Source organism: Rhincodon typus, chromosome 16 (assembly GCF_021869965.1).
Source record: "Rhincodon typus isolate 14 chromosome 16, sRhiTyp1.1, whole genome shotgun sequence".
NCBI lineage: Eukaryota > Metazoa > Chordata > Chondrichthyes > Orectolobiformes > Rhincodontidae > Rhincodon > Rhincodon typus.
This window is the reverse complement of record NC_063347.1, coordinates 53820384-53844067: the sequence shown is the minus strand read 5'-3', so window position 1 is coordinate 53844067 and position 23684 is coordinate 53820384. Positions and strand designations below refer to the sequence as shown.

At 43.0% G+C, this 23684-nt stretch overlaps 1 protein-coding gene across 1 annotated transcript in view; it reads right to left on the bottom strand.

The window, feature by feature from the left end:
• Positions 1-23684, bottom strand: part of LOC109929384 (E3 ubiquitin-protein ligase RNF123) — a 279987-nt gene that overhangs the window by 203896 nt on the left and 52407 nt on the right. The window contains exons 4-5 of the mRNA XM_048606242.1: positions 7244-7344; positions 2716-2911 (exon numbers count right to left, since the gene is read on the bottom strand). Of these exons, the coding sequence (XP_048462199.1) occupies positions 2716-2911; positions 7244-7344 (297 nt within the window). The remainder of the gene's footprint in view (positions 1-2715; positions 2912-7243; positions 7345-23684) is intronic.

The window sequence follows — 23684 nt, the reverse complement described above, 5'->3', positions numbered from 1 at the left end:
CTCACAACCCTTTGGGAGAAGCAATTTCTCCTCAACTCTGTTTTAAATTTGCTACCCCTTATCTTAAGACTATGACCCCTCGCCCTAGACTGCCCCACAAGAGGAAGCATCCGCTCCACGTCTATTTTATCTATACCTTTTATCATCTTGAACACCTCAATTTGATCTCTCCTTATTCTTCTAAATTCCATACAATGTGGGCCTAAACTGTTCAATCTGTCTTCATACGACAAACCCCTCATCTCTGGGATTAATCTAGTGAACATTCTCTGAACTGCCTCCAATGCCACTACATCTTTCCTCAAATAAAGGGACCAAAACCGTGCACCCCAAAGTCTCTCCCAATTTAGATAATAGTCGCCTTCGCATTTTTCCGACCAAAATACTTGACCTCACACTTATCCACATTAAACTCCATCTGCTACATTTTGTCCCACTCTCCTAACGTATCTATATCCATTTGTGAGGTTATTATTTCCTCACTGCAATTTACAGTCCCGCCTATTTTTGTGTCATCTGCAAATTTGGCTACAGAGCCTTCTATCCCTGTATCTAAGTGGTTAATGTAGATTGTAAATAGTTGGGGACCAAACTCTTTGGCACCTCACTAGTTACTTCTTGCCATCTAGAAAAAAAAACACTTATCCCAACTCTCTGTCTTCTTTCCATTAGCCAGTCACCTATCCAAGCTAATACATTACCCCCAATCCCATATGATCCAACCCTTTTGTGCATCACCTTATCAAAAGCCTTCCGGGGTATAGATAAATTACATCTACAGGATCCCCATTATCCACTTTGCTTGTTAACATCTTTGAACAACTTTAGCAAATTAGTCAAACATGATTTGCCCTTCATAAAAACATGTTGACTCTGATGGATAGCATTTTGACTTTCCAAATCTCCTGATATTGCTTCCTTGATAATTGATTCTAATACTTTGCCAACAACAGATGGTAAACTAACTGGTCTGTAATTTCCCACATACTGCCTCCCTCCCTTTTTGAATAAGGGTGTTACTTAGGATAGGTTCCCATGGATTGGAAAAATGCTATGTCCAGGGAATTTTCGAATATTGTAACCAATGGATCTACTATCTCCACCACCACTTCCTTTAATACCCTAGGATGTAGTCCATCAGGCCTGGAGGACTTTTCTGCCCGCAATCCTAAGAGTTTGCCGAGTACCTTTTCCCTATCGATGTTGACTGTTCTAAGTTATACCCTTTCTATTGCCTCAGACTTGCCCCTTCCAATAGGAATGGTACTATTGTCCCCCATCGTGAAAACTTGATTTAACATCTCTGCCATTTCAGTGTTCCCCCTATCAACTCTCCGGTTTCATCTTCCAAGGGACCAACATTCACCAAAGCAACTCTCTTCTCTCTTATTTACCTATAGAAGCTTTTGTTATCCTTTCTGATATTTTGTGCTAGTTTTCTCTTGTAACTTACCTTAGCTCTTTTTATTAATTTTTTAATATCCCTTTGTTTATGTTTGAAAGTTTCCCAATCCTCCTGCCTGCCACTGGCCTCTGCAATATGGTGCACCTTAGTTTTGACCTTATATTGTCCTTGACCTTCTAGTTCAGCCATGGATGTTTTTTAGCCCCCTTACCATCTTTGTTCCTCACTGGGATATAATTTATTTGTGAGGAATTGAGTAGCTCCTTAAACAACTGCCCCTGCTTATCAACTGCCCAATCTGTCCTCGTGACTTTGTAATTTCTTTTGTTTAATTCCAGAACACTACAATGGGACTGCACTTTCTCACCCACAAACTGAGTTTTGAATTCTATCATACGATGGTCACTACTCCCTAGAAGATCCTTAACTTTGATGTCATCAATTAATCTCCCCTCATTACACAATACTAGATCCAGCCTCCTGGGGGTATTATCATCATAGCTACAAAAGCAGGATGGAAGTTGGATTCTGCAGTGAGTAACTCATCTCATGTTTTCCCAAAGCCTGTATGTCATCTAAAAGCACAAGTCACACCTTCCCCTTTTGTTCTTTACTCGTCTATATCACCATACTTGTGTTTTCACCACGCAACTCACACAAGCTCCTTCCCTAACAACAGTCCATTTTACTGCCTCTGTAACTGCTTTCAAACTGTAAAACATCGGAACCACGTGCGGGAACAGGCCATTCAGCTCTTGAACCCTGCTTCTCCTTTCAATGTGATGACGGCTGATCCTCTATCTAAATGCCATATTCCCACTTGTTACCCATACCCCTGGATGCCTTTAGTTTATAATAATTTATTAATCTCTTCCTGAATATATTCAGTGCTTTGGCTTCCACTGCCTTCTTTGGTCGCAAATTCTACAAAGTTTACTACCCTTTCAGTGAAGGGATCTTTCCTCATCTCAAAGCTAAATAGTCTACCCTGTATCACAGGACTGTGTCTACTGGTTCTATACTCTCCAACCAGGGAAAACATCCGCCTTACATTTAGTCTGTTCAGCCCTGTTTGAATCTTTTACATTTTCATACAGATCCTCTCTCATTCTTCTAAACTCTAGTGATTACAAGCCTGGTCGCACCAATTCCTCCTCAAAGGACAGTCCTGCCAACCCCGGTATCAGCTTAGTGAACCTCCACTGCATTCTCTCCAGTTACCCTTTCTTTGACAAGGAAATCAAAACTCTAAAATCTTCTTGCAACGAAGGCCAAACCTCAAACTGAGCATCTACTGGGTGGATACTTACTGTCCTCCTCTGTCCTCTGCTCCACACTCAGAGTACGAACCTTCACCTTTTCGACTGAAGTCAAGGATCGACGGGGATTCATCAAACTCACAGCTGCCGTGCTTAAGAACCTATTGGCTCGCCCCAGCGTTGGTGAACTTAACCAGCTCGGCCTGGCAAGACTTCCTGCACCTGCAGCAGCACCACCTGGCCTCTGCTGGATTGAGGACACATGCAAACAGGAGAGCAGAAATCAGCGGTCAGTGTGTGTCATAAAACTGATCAGAGTTACACATCAAACCAGACATGTGTGGGTTCCTCTGCCCTTGTACATATTTTGACAGCTCATCCTGCAAATTTTGAACTGCTTTCTTTGATTTCCACTGTCCCTGTTAGCTTGTACCATTTGTAACTTTGAAAAATTGGCATTGTTTTTAGAATTCAAAGCTCCAATGTGAATAAGAAACAGCAGTGGCCTTAAAACTGAACTCAGATCACTCCACTCCATTCTGCTAAAAGTCTTCAGCAAGGTCGTTATTTATACCCTGAATCCCCACAGAGCTACTGGCCTATAGACGATCTGCAAATTCACTCTAAGTAAATTCCAATACTTTATAGAAATTGGAACAAGACTAATGATGTTACTAGCCGGAAAGTTGACATTTTGGGTCGGACCCTTCTTCAGAGATGGGGAGAGGGAAGGGAGCTCAGAAATAAATAGAGAGAGGAGGGGTGGGGCTGGGGAAGGTAGGTGGGATGGTGAATGGATCCAGGTAAGGAGTGGTGGGGATTGGTCAATGGGATGACTGGGGTGGATAGGTGGGAGAGAAGATGGACGGGTTGTGTCGGGTCAAGGAGGCAGGAGGGAATATGGGTGGGGCTGGGGGAAGGTAGGTGGGGTGGTGATAGGTTGGATACATGAAAGGGGCAGTGGGGATTGGTCGGCGGGAAAGGTAGGGTGGATAGGTGGGGAAGAAGACGGACACATTGTGTCAGGTCAAGCAGTTGGGGATGAGAGGGAAGTTTGGACATGGGATGAGGCCGGGGGTGAGGAGATTGTAAAACTGGTGAATTCCATGTTTAGGCCATAGGGCTGTAGGCTCCCGAGGCAGAATATGAGATGTTGCTCCTCCAGTTTGCATGTGGCGCCATTGGGGCAGTGGAGGGAGCCCAGGATGGACACATCACCCAGGGAGTGGGAGGGGAAAGTTAAAATGGTTCGCGACCGGAAGGTGGTGTTGTTTGTCGCATAGGGTGCAGATGCTCCACGAAACAGTCCCCGTGTCCGCGCCTGGTCTCACCGATGTAGAAGAGGGCGCATTGGGAGCAACGGATATAGTAGACCAGGTTGGAGGATGTACAGGTGAACCCCTGTCTGATATGGACAGTTTGTCTTGGGCTCCATATGAAGACAAGGGGGGAGGTTTGGGATGGTGGTGGCTAGCACGAGGGGACATAGCTTTAAATTGAGGGGTGATAGATATAGGACAGATGTCAGAGGTAGGTTCTTTACTCAGAGAGTAGTAAGGGTGTGGAATGCCCTGCCTGCAAAAGTAGTAGACTCACCAACTTTAAGAGAATTTAAATGGTCATTGGGTAAACATATGGATGATAATGGAATAGTTTAGGTTAGATGGGCTTCAGATTGGTTTCACAGGTCGGCGCAACATCGAGGGCCGAAGGGCCTGTACTGCGCTGTAACGTTCTACGTCCTGCGGTTGCAGGGAAAGGTGCCGGGGGTGGTGGGGTTAGTGGGGAGTGTGGGGCGGACGAGGGAGTCACAGAGTGAGCGGTCCCTACGATAGGCAGATAGGGCTGGGGAGGGAAATATCTCTTTGGTCATGATATTGGATTGTAGGTGGCAAAAGTGGTGGAGAATGATACATTGGTTGAGGAGGTTGGTGGGGTGGTATGTGAGGACAAAGGGTTTCTGTCTTTCTTTTATTTTGGGGGATGGGGCTTGAGGACAGAAGTGCGAGAAGTGCGAGAAATGCGATAGACGGCATTTTTGATTACCAGAGGGGGGAAATTGTGGTCCTTGAAACAGGAGGACATCTGGGATGTTCGGGAGCGGAACACTATCTTGGGAGCAGATGTGGTGGAGAGGTAGGAATCGGGAATAAGGGATTGCATTCTCGCAGGAGGGTGGGTGAGAGGTGTTGTTGTTCAGGTAGTTATGGGAGTCGGTGGGCTTGAAATAGATATCAGTGTTGAGGCGGTTACCAGAAATGGAGACGGAGAGGTCCAGGAAGGGGAGGAAGATGGTCCAGGCGAACTTGAGATTGGGGTGAAACGTGTTAGTAAAGTTGATTAACTGTTCAAGCTCCTCACGGGAGCATGAGGCAGCGCCAATACAGTCATCAATGTAGCAATGGGGGATAGTGCAGTATAGCAGCAGAAGAGGGACTGTTCCATGTATCCTACGAAGAGGCAGGCACAGCTTGGGCCCATGCGGGTGACCATAGCCACCCCCTTAGTCTGTAGGAAGTGGAAGGAGTTAAAGGAGAAGTTTTTAAGGGTAAGGACGAGTTCAGTTAAGCGGATGAGGGTGTTGGTGAAGGGGGAACTAGTTGGGCCTGCGGGACAGGAAGAAGCGGAAGGCTTTTAGGCCATCTGCATGGGGGATGCGAGTGTATAGGGATTGGATATCCATAGTGAAGACGAAGTTTTGGGGACCAGGGAATTCTAAGTCTTGGAGGAGGTGGAGGGCATGGGTGGTGTCCCGTATGTAAGTGGGGAGTTTTTAACTTGCATGCATAAAAGGAGGGGAAGATAGGGTGTGGAGGTAACTTCAATGATCTGGCAATCCAAAAGCCTACGTTCAAGCTCATAAATGTGGAATATAACTATCATTGATTGTTGTAAAAACCCACTCACCTCACTAATGTCCTTTGTGAAAGGAAAGCTGTCAACCTTACCTTGTGTGGCCTACATATGACTCCAGACTCATGACAATGAGGTTAACTCTTAACTGCCAACTGAAATGGTCTAGCAAACCACTCAGTTGCAGAGCAATTTGAGATGGGCAACAAATGCTGGCCTTGCTAGCGATTCATACATTCCATGAAAGAATGAAAAGAAAACAAAATCCATCAATTCTGTCATGGTTAAGGATGTCATTCATTGCCTTCCTTAGTAAATACTTTAAGGAAGCAGTCAGTCAGAATATTTACTGCAGTGTGCTCAACCTCGACCTTTAAACCTTTACGTACTTTCTACAGTTTAACTTCTTTGACTGCTTTGTTACTATTATAGGACAATTATGCCTTGTCACAGCATTAACATACCTTTGCTATAATATCTCTCATCCCCTTTGATCATTCTTTTATGTATATTTTGCCTTGAGGCTGTATGTATCCCAGTGAACCCCTTATCCTTTCTCCCTGCAGCTCACCTAAGAGTTACTTTTTCCGACGTCATATTGCCAGTAATTTTTTACTGCATTTAAATGCACATTTGTTTAGCCTGTGCTTGTCTTCTTTATTTCTGGTATGGATTTCTCCTACAAGGTTAGCACTACACATTCAAAGCTGTTCTACCTATCCTCTACTTGAAGTGTTGTTGAATATCTAATATATTTACACTAGATGCCCTCTCTTTCTCTGAAGTTAGTTTGGACTCCTGGCTCTTGACACATCTGATCCAATTAATTTCATAGTTCTGTGACTGAATCTCTCAGGGCTGCTATAACTTCCACTTCACGTTTCACAACTCAACATTAATTAGCAGCTAGGGTTGAGTGCTGTCGTGAGAGATTTTCTTGGTATGCTGGATCATGAAAATATTATTTAGAGATCCACTGTTTGTACAGTGGATTAACAAAATAAGATGATATTCCTGCTCAAAGAGTGCTCCTGGGGTAGCAGATAAACATAGTGCTGTACTTGGGTTTTCCTGCTGCGTCAGTGTTTCTGGATTAAAACAATGTTAGGCTTGTTTGAAGCACTGATACTGGTGCTTCACCATTATCACTGCCTTTGTTTTTTGCTCTGGACACCGTTAAAACCTGTTCTACTTACTCCTCCTCAACAGCACAAAAAGCACCATTTTCCATCTCCTTTTAGTTCTGAAGAGGTGTTATATCAGACTCAAAATGTTAACTGTTTCTCTTTCCACTGATGCTGTCAGACCTGCTGAGTTTCTCCAGTATTTTCTATTTTTATTTCTCGCATGGACCTGTTGGGCCAATTGGCCTTTTTCTGTGCTGTAAGTACTATAACAGAGGGTACTTTTATGCTCTGATAGCGTAGATTCCACAAATAAAGATTAATGGGAAGCTATTTGCACTTTATGTAGTTTCAGTTGCTACACACAATGTAATTACAAAGCATTTGCAATATGTAGTGGTGTTAAGAGAATAATGTATCAATGTCTGACCAAGAGTTACACTCTTGATTTGAAAATCTGAAGTCAGCATCTTAAAACACATACACACCCTTCATACAATCCTTAGAGTACTCTAGGCTAGCATTAGTTTCATTAACTCTTGGGACCTAACAAATTAAACAATCTAAACATTGTCAGAAAAAGTTCTGCTGTGGTTTTGTACCTGCTGAGTTACACTCTCATCATCCTCATCCAAGTCGTCCATTGAAATGGCAGAGATCTCTGCAGGGTCAATGATGATATTCGCTTTGGATGCAAGATCATCTATGAAAAATACAAAAGAGTAGAGAACCGTCTTTATTTTCTCATACATCCATGTCCGAATATATGTAATATTAGATATCTGTGTAATCAAAACCTAGACCGCATTATTGTCAGGCTTTATCTCAGAATATGATCCTTAAAACTTCCAATATATATGTAGCAAAAGCAGCTTACTTTGTCCAGTTGGAAAACATACATCTAAATGCTGATGGTGAAGTATTTCTGAAGTAACAGTGACAAACAAGTACCTAGTACAAAGCTAATTAGTTGTCAGTTTTATTCCCACAGCATATCATAAAACTGATCAAATACCAGCAAACGTTCGTCACTTGCCATTTCCTTCCCTTCGATGATCACACAGCTAAAATAACAACAAAACTGTGTAATAATTAAGGGATGGGAAAAATAAATTCTCTCACTATCTCCAAAAGACTGGTTACCTAATTTTGTTAAAACCAACAGGGCATTTCCCATCCATGTTTAAGAAAGTCCATGGTTTAATTCGATAATTTCACTTGTTTGGACTTTATCCCAAATTATTTTTTTCTCAAACAGTTTCTCCAAACCAAAAATCTCTTGTGTACTTTGGTAGTGGTGTTTTTACTTTCTACTTGGGCTGGATTAACAAACCTCTGTTTTAAGACTTAAGCTTGTATTGCTCTAAGTCACTTGCTGGAGAACGTATGGATGGGAGTCCTAGTCACCTTAGAAAGTGAAAAACTAATGCACCACTGAACTATTGCATACAGGCTAAACAGGTCAATTTATCAAAAGATAAAACATTCTAACAAAAGACATAATTGGATATATCAGTTGAATCAGACCACAAGGCAATTAACACACACTGTGTGGTTTGTCCGTAGCAGGTTTTTGGACAAATAGATCCTGACAGTAAACTATTGGATAACAGAAAAATAAAACCAAAAGGTAGAGTTGCCATAATCCAAGAGGACCATACGGCTGCTCCCTCATTCATGGGAGACGGCTGGTAGTGGCTTAACCCGAGGGTCACCACTCCTCAGGTGAAGGGAGAGGTTGAGGACAGCCCTTTACGATGCCCTCAGCTGGTGCAGAAATTGAGCCCACACTGTTGGCATCACTCTGCGTTGCAAACCATCCATCCAGCCAAGTGAGATAATTGACGTCTGCAACATCAAAATACTCAGATATCACAAGTTTGAAATTACAAAATTGTAAATAATTAGAGTGGATTCCTTCTGGAATGTAAATGGGATACCATGAGAGAGAGAGATTATAAATGTGTCTTTTTAAAAAATATATACTCAGGATGTGGTTGACACTTATTGCCCTTCCTCAGCTGTCCTGCAGATGGTCATGAGTCTTCTTTTTGATCTACTTCTGTTGACGTTGGGATGATACTCCAATAATATTATTAGCGAGGAGGATTCCAGGATATTGACCCAGTGATAATGAAGGAATATGTTCCTGCTGGGATGCTGTTCCCAGGTGATGATGCCCCCCATGGTATATCTGCCTTTGCCTTTCTTTGACAATAGAGGACAGTGTTGGTACATGCTGTTATGTAACCTTGATGAATACTGCAGTGAACCTGTAGTTTATACATACTGCAGCCTTACCATACAGTTCTTCCATTGATGTTAAAGCACCACTGTTAAGATGAAGGAACTTTGACGGTCAGCCAAAGTAACTGAGCTGATGTGCTATCCTGAGAATGGTGTGAATCCAAAAGCCCACTTTATAACAGATTCCTGGATAGTTCAGCAAAAACAGAACACTACTGGGGCTCTTGTGGTGCCATGACAGTGTCTTTACCTCTGGGCCAGAAGGACTGAAGTCTCTCCTGTCTGAGGTGCATTATAATATGACCGAAAGTGTTGATTAAATGGACACACAGAACACCAAGCTATCTGCATCTAGCATGTGCTTACAATTCTCAATTTGTCAAACTTTTGTGTTTAAACACAAATCCTGAGACATGAAAAGCACGTCTTTCACCAGTCAACTGCTTATATGCATGTCTGTCTTTCATTTTTTAACTGTCTGAAAGAGGACAGTCTCAATTTTGACCTAGCAAGTTTAAAAATAGAACAGGAAATGTGTCACACTTGGGAGCTGGGATTTTGAAATGCTGTGGAAAAACTCTGGCCCTGAAACATAAAAGTGTGTGACAGGGATGTTACATGGAAATTCCACTTTTCATCCTGCTCCTGCAGAGTACCAAGTATGGTACAGTGAAGGAATTTCAGTAGATGAGTAATCCAGAGGCTCAGGCTATTGCCAATGGAGCATGGGTCAAATCCTGCAATGGCAGCTGGTGAGTTTTAAATTCATTTAATAAGTCTGGAATATAAAGCCTGTCTCAATAACAGCAACCTTAAAACTATAAGTTGTTGTAAAAACCCATTTGGTTCACTGAAGTCCTTTAGGGAAGGAAACAGCTGTCTTTATTCAGTCTGGCCTATACTTAACTCCAGGTCAACAACAATGTGGTTGACTTAACTGGCTTCTGCAATGGTCAACAAGCCATTCAGTTCCAGAGCAATTAGGGATGGACAACAAATGCTGCCCAAATTCCAGGAAAGAACTAAAAAGAAAAAATTGAGGAAAAACAGCTAATAAAATGTGAGGCTCAAGTGGTGGAAAAAATGCAGGCAATGTCATTTTACGTTGTATAATATGATATAGAGTTTCTGAGCTAAATAGCAGTGTTTTGAGTGTAGATTGTATGTGACTGGAGATGAATAGCATTTGCATGTGAGGTATTAGGTATTGGTTTTGCAGAGTGCTAAAGAGGAACAGGAAGCCATTTGGCTGTTCCACCATCCAATGAGAATATGGCTGCTTTGCAACCCTGTACAATGTACCTACCTTTGCCCCATATTCCTCGATATCTTACTGAGCTATTAATCCAGCATCAACCATATTTCCCTGAAGACAGTTCCAAATTTTCAACGTTATTTTATGTAGAAGTGTTTTCTAATTTCACCTCTGGAAGATTTAGCTCTAACTTTTAGGCTGTTTCTTCTAGTCCTGGGCTCCCCAGTCAGCCACTAATATCTTGAAAGCTTTAATCACATCACCCCTTAATGTCCTAAATTAAAAAGGTTACAACCCTCTTCTGCGTAATCTCTCATTCTGGTGAATTTATGCTGCATTGCATCTGGGGTTAAAGGTTCTAATGTTTGTAACAGGACAGTGGTTTTGCTGAAGGGGACAAACATTTGCTTGCAGAACAGAGTGGTACATTTACAGTGCTGATTTTGGACACTGTTTGAATTAAATTGTTCAGCCAAACGTGAAATCCATTGATAGACACTTGGCAGTGAGGAACTCAGCTGCAGATAAACTGTCTCAGACAACACACAAAGAATTTAATGAATATTATTAATATCCATGTGAAGTAAGGGCATAAATTCATTATCTTCTATGATCAAGTAAATAACTGATGCAAGAAGAGGGCATGGAGGAGGGAAGAGTACACAAGCAAATAACTGCATCGTAGGCAAATATTGCAAGTTCACTTTGGAAAGTAAAGCGAAAATAAGTACTTAACATAAATAGTTGGACATATGAGATTTTTGGGAGGGTTAGAGCAAATAATATTACATTTGCAGTGATAAGCTAGTTTTAAAGGAATGTGACCCATTAGTTGAGTAAACTACTGTCATGTTTAGGCTGTTGTAGGACTCATGATTTAATCCTTTGAAGCTTGAGTCATAGTAATAGCATTAGAATGAAACTCTGAGCAAAGAAGATGTTCAGTGCTGGTTTAAATCAACATCTGCTGTTACTAAATATCAGATTGCCCAAGAGCAAACAAATCAAAAGCAGCTTGACTCAATCAGCATTCTCTGATGAGGAACAAACAAACAGCAGAAATGTAGGGAAGTTTGTTGCCAATCTCAAAGCTAAGAAGCAGGTGAAATAAACCCAATCTACTGTTCAAAAACTTGGTGAGCTTGGATTGAACCACCTTCACGCTTTGTTGTTCATTAATGGAAGATTAAGACATGAAACTCAGAAGGAAAAACAGTTTGAATGAAATACTCGTTTTCACTCAGAGTTGCGAGTAGAGAGCTACAATTACTTGGAAAGTATTTTCATCAAAGGATTGATCTTCTGTAGTGAGTACACAGACTATTCAATTAGCATGGTCATCAGCTTTTCACATTGATCTTGTGGTTTGTCCACTTCCCTCATTATTGCTCTTTCATCTGAAATTCCAATAATAAAATATCCAAGCATCAATCAGCAGCCTGAACCCCAATTCCACCAACCTAACCCTGATTCTTTACTCAGTTTAGCCAAACATGAGTGTTGAAAAGTCAAGACAAAGCAACCTACCAAAAGACAGGAGAAATCTGCTTCCAGCCTATTCTGCCATTCCATATGATAATGACATACCATCCACCTTAACTCAAAAACTTGTACTATTTCCTTGATCCCCTCATTTGTAAGAACCTATTCATCTCCATGTTTAATACAGTCAATAACAGAACCCTCCTGGGTAGAGATTCCAAACATCTACCACCCATTGATTAACTAAATTTCACAACTCACACCTCAATGACCAGCTCCTCCACCTTGAGTTTGTTATCTAGCGCAGAACTTTTCAGCCAAGTTCAAGCTCCAGCTTCCAGCTGGATCCTCCAGCTACCCTATAAAGCCCCTCAAGAATTCCATGTGTATTAATGAGATTACGTCATCCTTCTAAACTCAAGAAACATTAGGCCTAGTTAACTCAATCTCCCTTCACTCATCCCAACAATCTGTTTAGTGGACCTTTACTGTACTCCCTTGAAGGCAACTGCATAATTCTTTAAGTATAGAAGCCAAAACTGTACAAATTATTTCAGACATGGTCTTACCAAGGCCTATATTTTTGCAGGAAAGCTTCTTTATGAAGAAGTGACTGGTCGATGGGAAAAAAGGCTAACATATTACTTGCTGTTCTAAATGCTTGTTGTAGCTGCATATTGAACTTGTGATTAATTTACAATGCCACGTAGGTCTCTCTGAAAACCAATATTTTTTACCAGTCACTCTCACTATTGAAAGAAGAAATTCTGATTTTCTATTTTTCTGTGGAGAGTGGGTATTTTCTCATTTTCCTACATTATACTCCTTTCTTGACCATACATTTGAAATATCTAAATCCCATCACATCCTCCTCACATCTTACTTTCCATTTAATTTTTTATCATGAACAAACTTGCCTATGTTACATTCCACGCTCCCATGAGTCCTTGATATAGACTAGCCCAAGCACTGATGCCTCATTAGTTTAGGACCTACAAACCCGAAAATCCCTCACTTTATTCTAACTCCTGTTTTCTGTCCATTCTAAGATATTATCCCCATTTCACAAGAGTTAAATTTGTGTAATAAATTCTTGTATGGCAGCTTTTAGTATCTGGATTTGCAGAAAACGTTAACTACATCTAATTGTTCTCCCTTATCTACCCTACTAGCTACAACCTCAAAACATTGAAGCAACTTTGAGAAATATAATTTCTTTTTCATACATCTGTGTTGAACCTGCCTAATCACATGATCATTGTCCAGCTGTTCCGTTGCTGCATCTCCGATTATAGGTCCCACTCCCTTCCCCAATTCCCTATTACTTAAGTCATGCCTATTCCCCACCTCTCACTCTCCTTCCTTTAAATAGCGAGGGTTATGTTGTTATTTTCGAATCCATTAGGGCTGTTAGAGAATCTAGAAAATTTAAGAAAATCAAAATTACTGCATCCACTGTCTCTCGAGCTATCATTTTTAAAGGCCTAAAATTCAGGCCTGCAGGACCAAGAGTGAAATCTTGTTAATTTCTCCACTACCAATTCCTCACTAATAATAAATTCCTAAAAATTCCCCATTTGGACTAAACCCTTAGTCCACCATTATTTACAGAAAGGTTTTGAATTCACCACAGTGAATACAGATGTAAAGTATTAGTTTACTTTCTCTAAGTGTGCTTAATCTCCATTTTCACATATTATAGGGAGAAGGGCAGTGGTAAAAGGCCGATACATCTTCTTACCATCAACCAAAGCTTCTCCAGCATTACGTTGTATCCAGAATTCCCCATCCCCAAAATCATTCCAGTGAATCTCCTCTGCACCCTCTCAAGGACTTGCATATCCCTCCTATAGTATGGCAGCCAGAACTGTGCGCAATACTCCAATTGTGGTCTATCAGAGCTTTATAAAGATTCAGCACAATTGTCCCTGCTTTAGGAGTCAATACCTCGATTTATGAAGCCCAAGATTCCATATGGTTTGCTAACTGCTCCCTCAATATGTCCTGTCTCCTTCATATTGAAGCACATGAAGCTTCAAGTCCTTCTATCCTTATGCACTCTTCAAAGTACACTGAACATTTAGTGTATTGTATTAACTGCTCACAATGCAGTTGCCTTCACATTGGGTAGAGTGAATAAAGATTAGGCAGGTTTTTTTTTAAAAACAGAACACCTATGTTCAGTCTCCAAGCGTGACCTTTAGGTTCTGGTTGCCTGACATTTTTACTCTCTGCTTCATTCCCATTTTGACCTTGCTGTCCTCACTGTTCCAGAAAAGCTCAATGTAAGTTTGGAGGACACTTCCTTATCTTTCACCTGGGGCACTTTACAGTCTTTTTGAAGTCAACACTGACTCCAATAATTTCAGAACTGCATTTCTGTTATTTTTAGATAGAAACTATGAGTAATATCTCTGCTTTTCCCACTTACACCTCTTCCAGATCCTCTTCTGTTTCTTTACTTGTCCCATTACATCATCTTTTGCCTCACATCACCATTCCCTTTTGTCATTTAATCCTCCTGTCTTCTAATTTATTGAAGACCGTCCCTTTTGCTTTATCCTCCCCTCACCCCTTTCCCTTCCTCCTTATTTGAATAAAACCCATTACATCCCTAACCTTGTTCAGTTCTGACATGCTCTGACAAGAAACATGAATTGTTTTTCTCTTTCTCCACACACATGCTTCCAGACCTGCTCAGAATTTCCAGTATTTATTTCTTGATTCTGAAATAAAACAATGCCCTTCAGGATCAGTGGCTAAATTTAATTTAGGACACCCAAACTATTAACCTGAATCATTGCCTGTGTGAAGCCAAATTAATTTTGTGAAAGTGAAGTGAGAGCTAATACCTTACTGTGAAAAATTACAACAGATATTCATGCTTCAATCATATTAGGCCCTTTCAAAAAGGTGTTACCAGAAACTGTCCATATGTCAGCTACTCCAACTACTCCTACCTGATTCTTCTCAATATCCCTGAATGAAACTTTGCCTGTTGGGCTATGCATTTCAGCATGACCACTGCCAATATTGTTCTGGTCCAGCCTAAGGAGGCAAATGTTATACATTCCACAGGACTGAATTTCCACAGGAACTAAGACCTCAGGGGAGGGATGGAATGGGGACAATAAATGATACTTCAATTATGGTAAATAAAGAATGTAGGAAGCCAGGTACCCTCTCAGCTGCAGGCAGATATAATCTGCAAGGCAGTTAAGGGAGGCAATGGCCTAGTGGTATTATCACTGGACTGTTAACCCAGAGACCCAGATAACGTTCTGGGCACCCAGGTTCGAATCTCGCCACAGCAGATGGTGGGATTTGAATTCAATAAATATATGGAATTAAGAATCTAATGATGACCATGAATCCATTGCCAATTGTTGGAAAAACCCACCTGGTTCACTAATGTCCTTTCGGGAAGGAAACTTCCATCCTTACCTGGTCTGGCCTCCATGTCTCTCCAGGCCCACTGCACAGGGATGGGCAATAAATGCTGCCTAGCCAGCGACGCCCTCATCCCATTAATGAATAAAGAAAATAAAAGTTGTTTTCCTGACACTACTCTATGGCTGCGAAACCTGAGTGATGTATCACTATGATCTGACAATGCTTGAGTCATAGCCTCAGCACTGCCTGTGAATGGTCTAACGTGAAATCTGGATGGACGATCACACAAACACCAGCATCTTTAGGAAGCAGGCAACCCGAGCCCCGAGGCAGCCGTTCTGACAGGGTAACTGCACTGTGTGAGAATGTCAAACACTTGTCTACCAAAGAGTGCTCACCACTCCCAGCTCACGACTAGTCAAAAATCACTGGCTGGCCAGCAAAAACATTTCAGAGATACCCTGAAAGCCAACTCGAAGAAGAAAATTCACTTTGACTTCAACAGCTGGGAAGAGAGTGCACTGAAATACCCATGTTGGCAAGTCCTGCTTCAACAAGGTGCTACTGACTTTGAAACAAGGCAGATCACCAAGTGCAGAAGAAAGATCAAGGCAGGAAGAAAGCGCAAGCCCCTCATTGATCAAGAACCTCCCTCTCCCAGACCTGCAAAGGACCTCTCCTGTTTTTTATTCTTCGTAGGATCCACAACCTGAACTCCCAATTCTACTCAGCTTTATTGGACACTAAAAACCATAAGTACAGTAAACTTACTGGTGCCTACCACACAAAACGGGCTTCCTCCACCTCCCAAATCCCCATCCCTACGCAGGACTTTCCCCACAATGTGCCCGCTGCCATTGGCCATGTGGCCACTGTCGGAGCACCCACGGATGACGTCACATCTTCCGCCGCCGGGTACACCACTTCCGGGACAGTGAACGCCATCGACACCGCTGCTGATGTCACCGCCTCCATTTCCGAGGCCAACACCATAGACACTGAGGACGCACCTACCAGCATCGCTGCTGCCGCCGCCTACCCCGCTCCGCCCACCACTGACGCCGACACAACTCCGCCCACCGCCGCAACTCTGTCCACAGCCAACGTCGCACGGCCCACCACCGACGCCGACGTCGCTCCACCCACAGCCTCCACAGCCAGCAGCTCCAGAGGAGACAGCAACATCCAGCCCTGCCGAGTCTTCGCCATCCCCCCAGACCTCCCCCTTACTGAGGACGAACGGTCAGTCCTCAGTAAAAGGCTCACCTTTATCCCCCACCACCCACACGTCAACGAATATCGGTCACGTTTGGACATTGAGCAGTTTTTCCGCTGCCTCCGCCTCCATGCTTATTTCTTCAACCGTGAACCTAACCCTCCCTCTACTGACCCCTTCTCCCGCCTCCAAGACACCCCCTCCTCCTGGACACCACCCCAAGGCCTCCTACCCTCCCTCGACCTCTTCATCTCCAACTGCTGTCGAGACATCAATCGCCTCAACCTCTCCACCCCTCTCACCCACTCCAACCTCTCCCCCGCAGAACATGCAGCCCTCCACTCCAATCCCAACCTCACCATAAAACCCGCGGACAAGGGAGGCGCACTGACCTCTACATCGCCGAGGCCAGGCGCCAACTCTCCGACACCTCCTCCTACCGTCCCCTTGATCATGATCCCACCCCTGACCACCAAACCATCATCTCCCAAACCATCCACAACCTCATCACCTCAGGTGACCTCCCACCCACGGCCTCCAACCTCATCATTCCCCAACCCCGCACCGCCCGCTTCTATCTCCTTCCCAAAATCCACAAACCTGACTGCCCTGGTCGACCCATTGTCTCCACCTGCTCCTGCCCCACCAAACTTATCCCCACCTATCTCGACCCCATTTTCTCCCCCTTGGTCCAGGATCTCCCTACCTACGTCTGTGACACCACCCATGCCCTCCACCTCCTCCAGAACTTCCAATTCCCTGGTCCCCAACATCTCATCTTTACCATGGACATCCATACACCTGCGTTCCCCATACAGATGGCCTAAAGGCCCTCCGCTTCTTCCTGTCCCGCAGGCCCGACCAGTCCTCCTCCACTGACACCCTCATCCGCTTAGCCGAACTCGTCCTCACCCTCAACAACTTCTCTTCCAATTCCTCCCACTTCCTACAGACAAAGGGGGTGGCAATGGGTACCTGCATGGGCCCAAGCTATGCCTGCCTCTTTGTAGGTTACGTGGAACAATCCCTCTTCCATACCTACACTGGCCCTAAACCCCACTTCTTCCTCCATTACATTGATGACTGCATCGGCGCCGCCTCGTGCTCCCACAAGGAGCTCGAACAGTTCATCCACTTCACCAACACCTTCCACCCCAACCTTAAGTTCACCTGGACCATCTCTAATACCTCTCTCTCCTTCCTGGACCTCTGTCTCCATTTCAAGCCCACCAACTCCCACAGCTACCTAGAATACACTTTCTCCCACCCACCTTCCTGCAAAAATGCCATCCCCTATTCCCAATTCCTTCGCCTCCACTGCATCTGTTCCCAGAATGAGGCATTCCACTCCCGTACATCTCAGATGTCCTCGCTTTTTAAGGACCGCAACATCCCCCCCCTCAGTGGTCGAGAATGCCCTCGACCGTGTCTCCCACATTTCCTGCAATTCATCCCTCACAACCCCTCCCCGCAATAACAACCAAAACAGAATCCCCCTCGTCCTTACGTACCACCCCACCAACCTCTGGATCCAACGCATCATCCTCCGACACTTCTACCATCTGCAATCCGACCCACCACCAAAGACATTTTTCCCTCCCCACCCTTATCTGCTTTCAGGAGGGACCACTCTCTCCGTGACTCCCTTGTCTGCTCCACACTCCCCTCCAGCCCCACCACACCTGGCACTTTTCCCTGCAACGGCAGGAAGTGCTACACCTGCCCCTACACCTCCCCCCTCACCCCCATCCCAGGCCCCAAGAAGACTTTCCACATCAAGCAGATGTTCACCTGCACATCTGCTAATGTGGTATACTGCATCCGCTGTTCCCGTTGTGGCCTCCTCTACATCGGGGAAACCAAGCGGAGGCTTGGGGACCGCTTTGCAGAACAGCTATGCTTGGTTCGCACTAAACAAATGCACCTCCCAGTCACGAACCATTTCAACTCCCCCTCCCATTCCTCAGACGACATGTCCATCCTGGGCCTCCTGCAGTGCCACAACGATGCTACCCGAAGGTTGCAGGAACAGCAACTCATATTCCGCTTGGGAACCCTGCAGCCCAATGGTATCAATGTGGACTTCACAAGCTTCAAAATCTCCCCTCCCCCTACCGCATCCCAAAACCAGCCCAGCTTGTCCCCGCCTCCTTAACCTGTCCTTCCTCCCACCTATCCCCTCCTCCCATCTCAAGCCCCACCCCCATCTCCTACCTACTAACCTCATCCCGCCCCCTTGACCTGTCCGTCCTCCCTGGACTGACCTATCTCCTCCCTACCTCCCCACCTACACTCACCTTTACTGGCTCCATCCCCGCCTCTTTGACCTGTCTGTCTCCTCTCCACCTATCTTCTCCTCTATCCACCTCCCCCTCTCTCCCTATTTATTTCAGAACCCCCTTCCCCTCCCCCATTTCTGAAGAAGGGTCGAGGCCCGAAATGTCAGCCTTCCTGCTCCTCTGATGCTGCTTGGCCTGCTGTGTTCATCCAGCTCTACACCTTGTTATCTCAAGTGACTGCCCTTTTCCTTTTCTCCATCAATGCTGTTTCTCCCTCAGTCTTTTATTTTCATTTCTACATCCTTTAACTTGTATTGACTTCAGTTCTATTTCTCATTTTCTCTCTTTTTCTCTTCCCCTTTTTCTTTCTCCATCTCTCAGACCTAGGGGTCCGATGGCAAGCATTCTCCTTGTTTGAAGAGGCCACCAGGAACATATGTAAGGAAGCACAGGATGCTATGTCCAGACGGATGCAAGTAAGTAGAAAGGAGTTGCAGTCATGAAAAGCAGAGTGTATGCAAAGGAATTACTTCATCATTTGGTGTTTAGATCCCTTGAATTTATAGCTTATTTTGCAAAGTGCACTTTGTTGTCAGGTGTACTAAATTTGTCAATGCAGCAATATAGAGATTGCAGATTTCAAATGTAAAATAAAACAAAAACACTCAAGGAAATCTTTCTGATTGACTTATGGAATTCCAGTAAAATAACTGCACCTCAGCCAAATCTGCTAGACTCGGGAAGCTGAAGAATCGTCTGTCCTGCAGATTGGACAGGTTTATGACCAACAGCGAATGGGGTGTCTCGACTCCCAATCAAAGATATTGGGCGACTGAACCAGCGCCAGGTGAACTCCAATGCTCTTACTGCTGGAAGTCTTCAATAAACCTGCCGCAGAAGGTTAATAACACAGGATGCTGAATTCGCTGTTAGCAAATCACTAAGCTCAGAAATAAAGAAAGGCAGGAGGAATGAAGGGAGCTAGGCCTCTCACTTGTCCACAATGATCTGCGCCATTTAGAGTCCAATAAAGTGCTTGACTTAAAATATCAAGTACAGAGGAAGAATTTTCAACTTAAAGTATTCCCCTATTTAGCTTAGTTAAAAAAAAACAATTCAAAATGTCAAAATTTATAGTTAGCAACAGGCATTTATACAGAATGCTTAACACAGCAAAAAGTTCAAAACTGCTTCACAACTGGAAGTCAGTCCTGATGAGATGAGAGGAGAGGTGAGAGGTGAGGATTTGCCAGCATTCACAGAAACTCAACTTTAGAAGTTGGGCGGGATGTAGAAAAGGAGAGTCTCAAAGGAGGGTATTCCACACTGCAGGAGCAAGATGGTTGTGTCATGGATGGTACAAAGTATAGAACATGTACAAAAGACAGATTTGGAAGCAGTGACTGGTGAAATGCAGTCTCGATTTAGACCTGGAGTAATATCTAAAGAAGAATATTTATATACACTTTGCAGGTTATAAAAAAACCTTTGATCATTTGTATCACCAAAAGTTGAAAGACGTGTTGCTGAAATGTGACACTGACAGTAAAAATTTACATTCATATTGAGACCAAATTGTGAGCATCAGGCTAGAAAAGGGACATTCAGACATTTTCAAGTGTACAGAGGAGAATAGTAGGGCTGAATAATTTGGTATAGTATACAATCTGTAAACAAAACAAATATTTAGAAAATTATAAGTAATTCCAGGAGTAAAACAAACTTGTGATATGTTGACAATATAACGTTAGTTGCAGCATTAGCAGAGGGCCTATGAAATAGACTCATAGATGGTTCCAGCACATAAGTAGGCCATTCAGTCCATCATGTCAATGCTGGTCAACACAAATTTAATTTCATTTTAGAGCTTTTGGCCCATATCCCTGGAAGCTAATAGTAACATAAGTATATATCTAAATACTGCTTAAAATGTTACAAGAGTTTGAAACTCAACCACACTTTCAGGCAGTGAGTTCCAGAATCTCTCTAACCTCAGAGTGAAATAAATTCACAACTCTCCTCTTACCTCAAATTTGTTTTATTCATTGACTTCTCTACTAATAGAAGAAGCATCTTCTTTTCCACTTTATCTAAACCCCTTATAACCTCATGATCTCTATCAGGTCCACTCTCAACCTTCACTATTCTAAGGAAAACAACCCCATTCTTATCCAATCCTTCCTCACAGCTCAGAGCCTCCGGCCCAAGCAGCATCCTGGTAAATCTCTGCACCCCATCTAGTGCAATCATATCCTCCCTATAATGTGAGGACCAGAACTGTGCATAGTATTGCAGTTGTGGCCAAACCAATGTTTTATACATTTCCAGCATAACCTCCTTACTCTTGTATTCTATGGCTCAAATAATAAAGGCAAGCATCCTACATCCCTTCTTAATCACTATATCTACCTGCCCTGCTAAGCTTCAAGGTAAACCAAGATCCCTTTCATCCTCAGTACTTTCCAGGGTCCTACCATTCATGGTGTAACCCCTTGCATTCCCAAGTGCTTTCCTTCACACTATACCAAGGTTGAAATCTCCTGCAGTTTAGGGCTAGCCTTCTCACTATTTACCACTTGAATAGTGAATTACTTGATCACCCCCTGCATTTAGTCATTACCATACCACAAACAGCAAAGGCCCCAGCACTGAACAATGTGTAACTCTATTGGAAACCAACATTCAGTCAAGAAACATCCCTCTATCACTGGCAGCATCTGAGAAGAAAAATCAGAGTTAACGTTTTGGGTCTGGTGACCCTTCTGCAGTACTGATTCTGAGCAAACCTACTGAGCTTTTCCAGCACCTTCTGTTTTTGTTCCTGATTTACAGCATCCGCAGTTCTTTCGGTTTTTATGCCTTTACCATTGTCCACTGTTTCCTGCTTCTCAGCCAATTCTGGATCCAATGTGCCACTTTGCCTTGATCCCATGAGCTCTCAGCTTCTTGACCAGTCTGCCATGAAGAACCTTATCAAAAGCCTTGCTAAAATCCAAATGGACCACATCAAATGCATTACCCTCAGCAAAAAAATCGATTATCCCTTCAAAAAATTTGATAAAATTTGTCAAACATGACTTTGCCCCAACCACATCTGTGTCTCTCCCAAGTGTAAGTATATATTGTCCCTTAGAATTCTTTCTAATAACTTCCCCACTATGGAGGTCAGACTAACTAGCCTGGTTACCCTCTGGTCACAGAGGGAGGACTTGAAAAATACTGCCAGGAGACTTGATATCTCCACTCTTACCTTCCTCAGCAACCTTGGGTAGAAGGCTGCTCAGCCACTAATATCTCCTTTCACTCGATGTTAATTTCTTAGGAACAGGACTAGGCTATTCAGCGACTCAAGCCTGTTCCTACCATTCAATAGATCATGGCTGATTTGTGGCCTAAGTCCATACATCTGCCTTTGGCTCATATCCCTTAATACCTTGGCTGAACAAAGCGTCATCTGTCTCAGATTTAAAAGCAACAACTGATCTAGTATCAATTATTGTTTGTGAAAGAGTGTACCAAAAACTGTAGATGCTGGAAATCTGAAACAACAACAGAAATTGCTGGAGAAACTGAAGTGTCTGGACTCGAAACTTTAGCTCTGTTTCTCTCTACAGTTGCTGACAAACCTGCTGAGTTTCTCTAACAATTTCTGTTTTTGCTTCCTGACATCTCTTCTGAATGGTGTGTTCCTATTTTTTAGTCCATGCCCCCACCTCCCCACTCCCAGCTCTAGAATATCCAAACAGTGGAAATAGTTTATCTTATCTACTCTGTCTTTTCCTGTTAGTATCTTGAAGACTTTGACCAGATTACTCCTTAACCTTCTAAATTCTAGAGAAAGTAGGCCTAAATTGTATAATCTCTCCTCAGTGGCTGAGTTATCAATCTTGTAAACCTACTTTGTCCTACCTCTAAAGCCTATATATTCTTCATCTAATATTACAGCCCCCCACCCAAATGTCAATACCAGCATTATCCTTTTCCATTCTATTTCATTGATCAAGTAAAATCTCAAAGTTTAGAATACTGATTGAGTAACAACAGAAAAAAGACAAAGACAATGATAGTCAGAAGGAATACATTAGAAGAAACTACAGTGAGATTGACGTGGATGGTGTCACATTGGATAAGTCACTGGTAAAAAAAAAATCACTGGAACAATAACATTGCAGATGTAACGTAAAAGTTAGAAGGAGGAGTTAAAAAGCTCGGAGTAATTTTGTGAAGGTGAAGGACGTGGTAACGAGAAATAACTCAAGCTCGTAAGAAAACCTCTAGATGCTATATTTTATCCATTTTCCTGTATTTCTCAGAAACTTGGGCAGTAAGTAAAGATCTAGGGGAAAAAAAAACCTTTTGAAACTTGAATCCTGAAATGTATAGTGAAAATTCACTATACATTCCAAATGAAGAGTGGCTCGGAATTGCAAGAGCAAAATGAACTCTAAAATGTGGCATCCAGAAAAGATGAGGTTCACTGATTTGATCGTTGCTGAATATCTTTTAGAGGGCAAAAGAAAGATGAGTCGACCTATGTATAGTTGGATGATGGATATTGCAGAGTGGTTGCAGGCATTAGAATGGATATTTAAGGATGGTGCAAAAGAGACAAATGCAGCATACCATCACAACAGATCACCTGGCAGTGTAGCTGCACAGCTTCACACTTGCCAATGTTAAATTTTAAACAGTTCCAGTTGAAACACAATTTTTGTGAGCACAACCACAGCTGTTGGAATCAATGTACTGGCAAAGAAATGGAATTTGACTTTGTACTTGTAGACAATATCATTAAGAGTCAAATACAGGTGAGCAACAGGAGCAGGCCAAGAACAATCTTGAAAGATACTTAGGTTAATCGTGAGCACATGGTGAGAGAGGTAACTGCAGAAGATTTAGGATAAGTCAGAATGGAACCTCCCACCAATTGTAGCATCTCTTGTTCCTGTTCTTTCAGTCAGTGAATCAATAAAATAAGTAAAACTCTTACTGTATGTTATTGACAGTCTCTCAGTCTAGGGAAAGTCAAATTGGAAATCCACAAATAAATGGATGCGAAAATAATCAAAATTAGCTACACCCATCGCAACCACAACATAAAATATAACATCATGTTAAGCTACTTGTCACTTTTATAAACCATTATTTTGCTGCATCCTTGCTCAATGTCT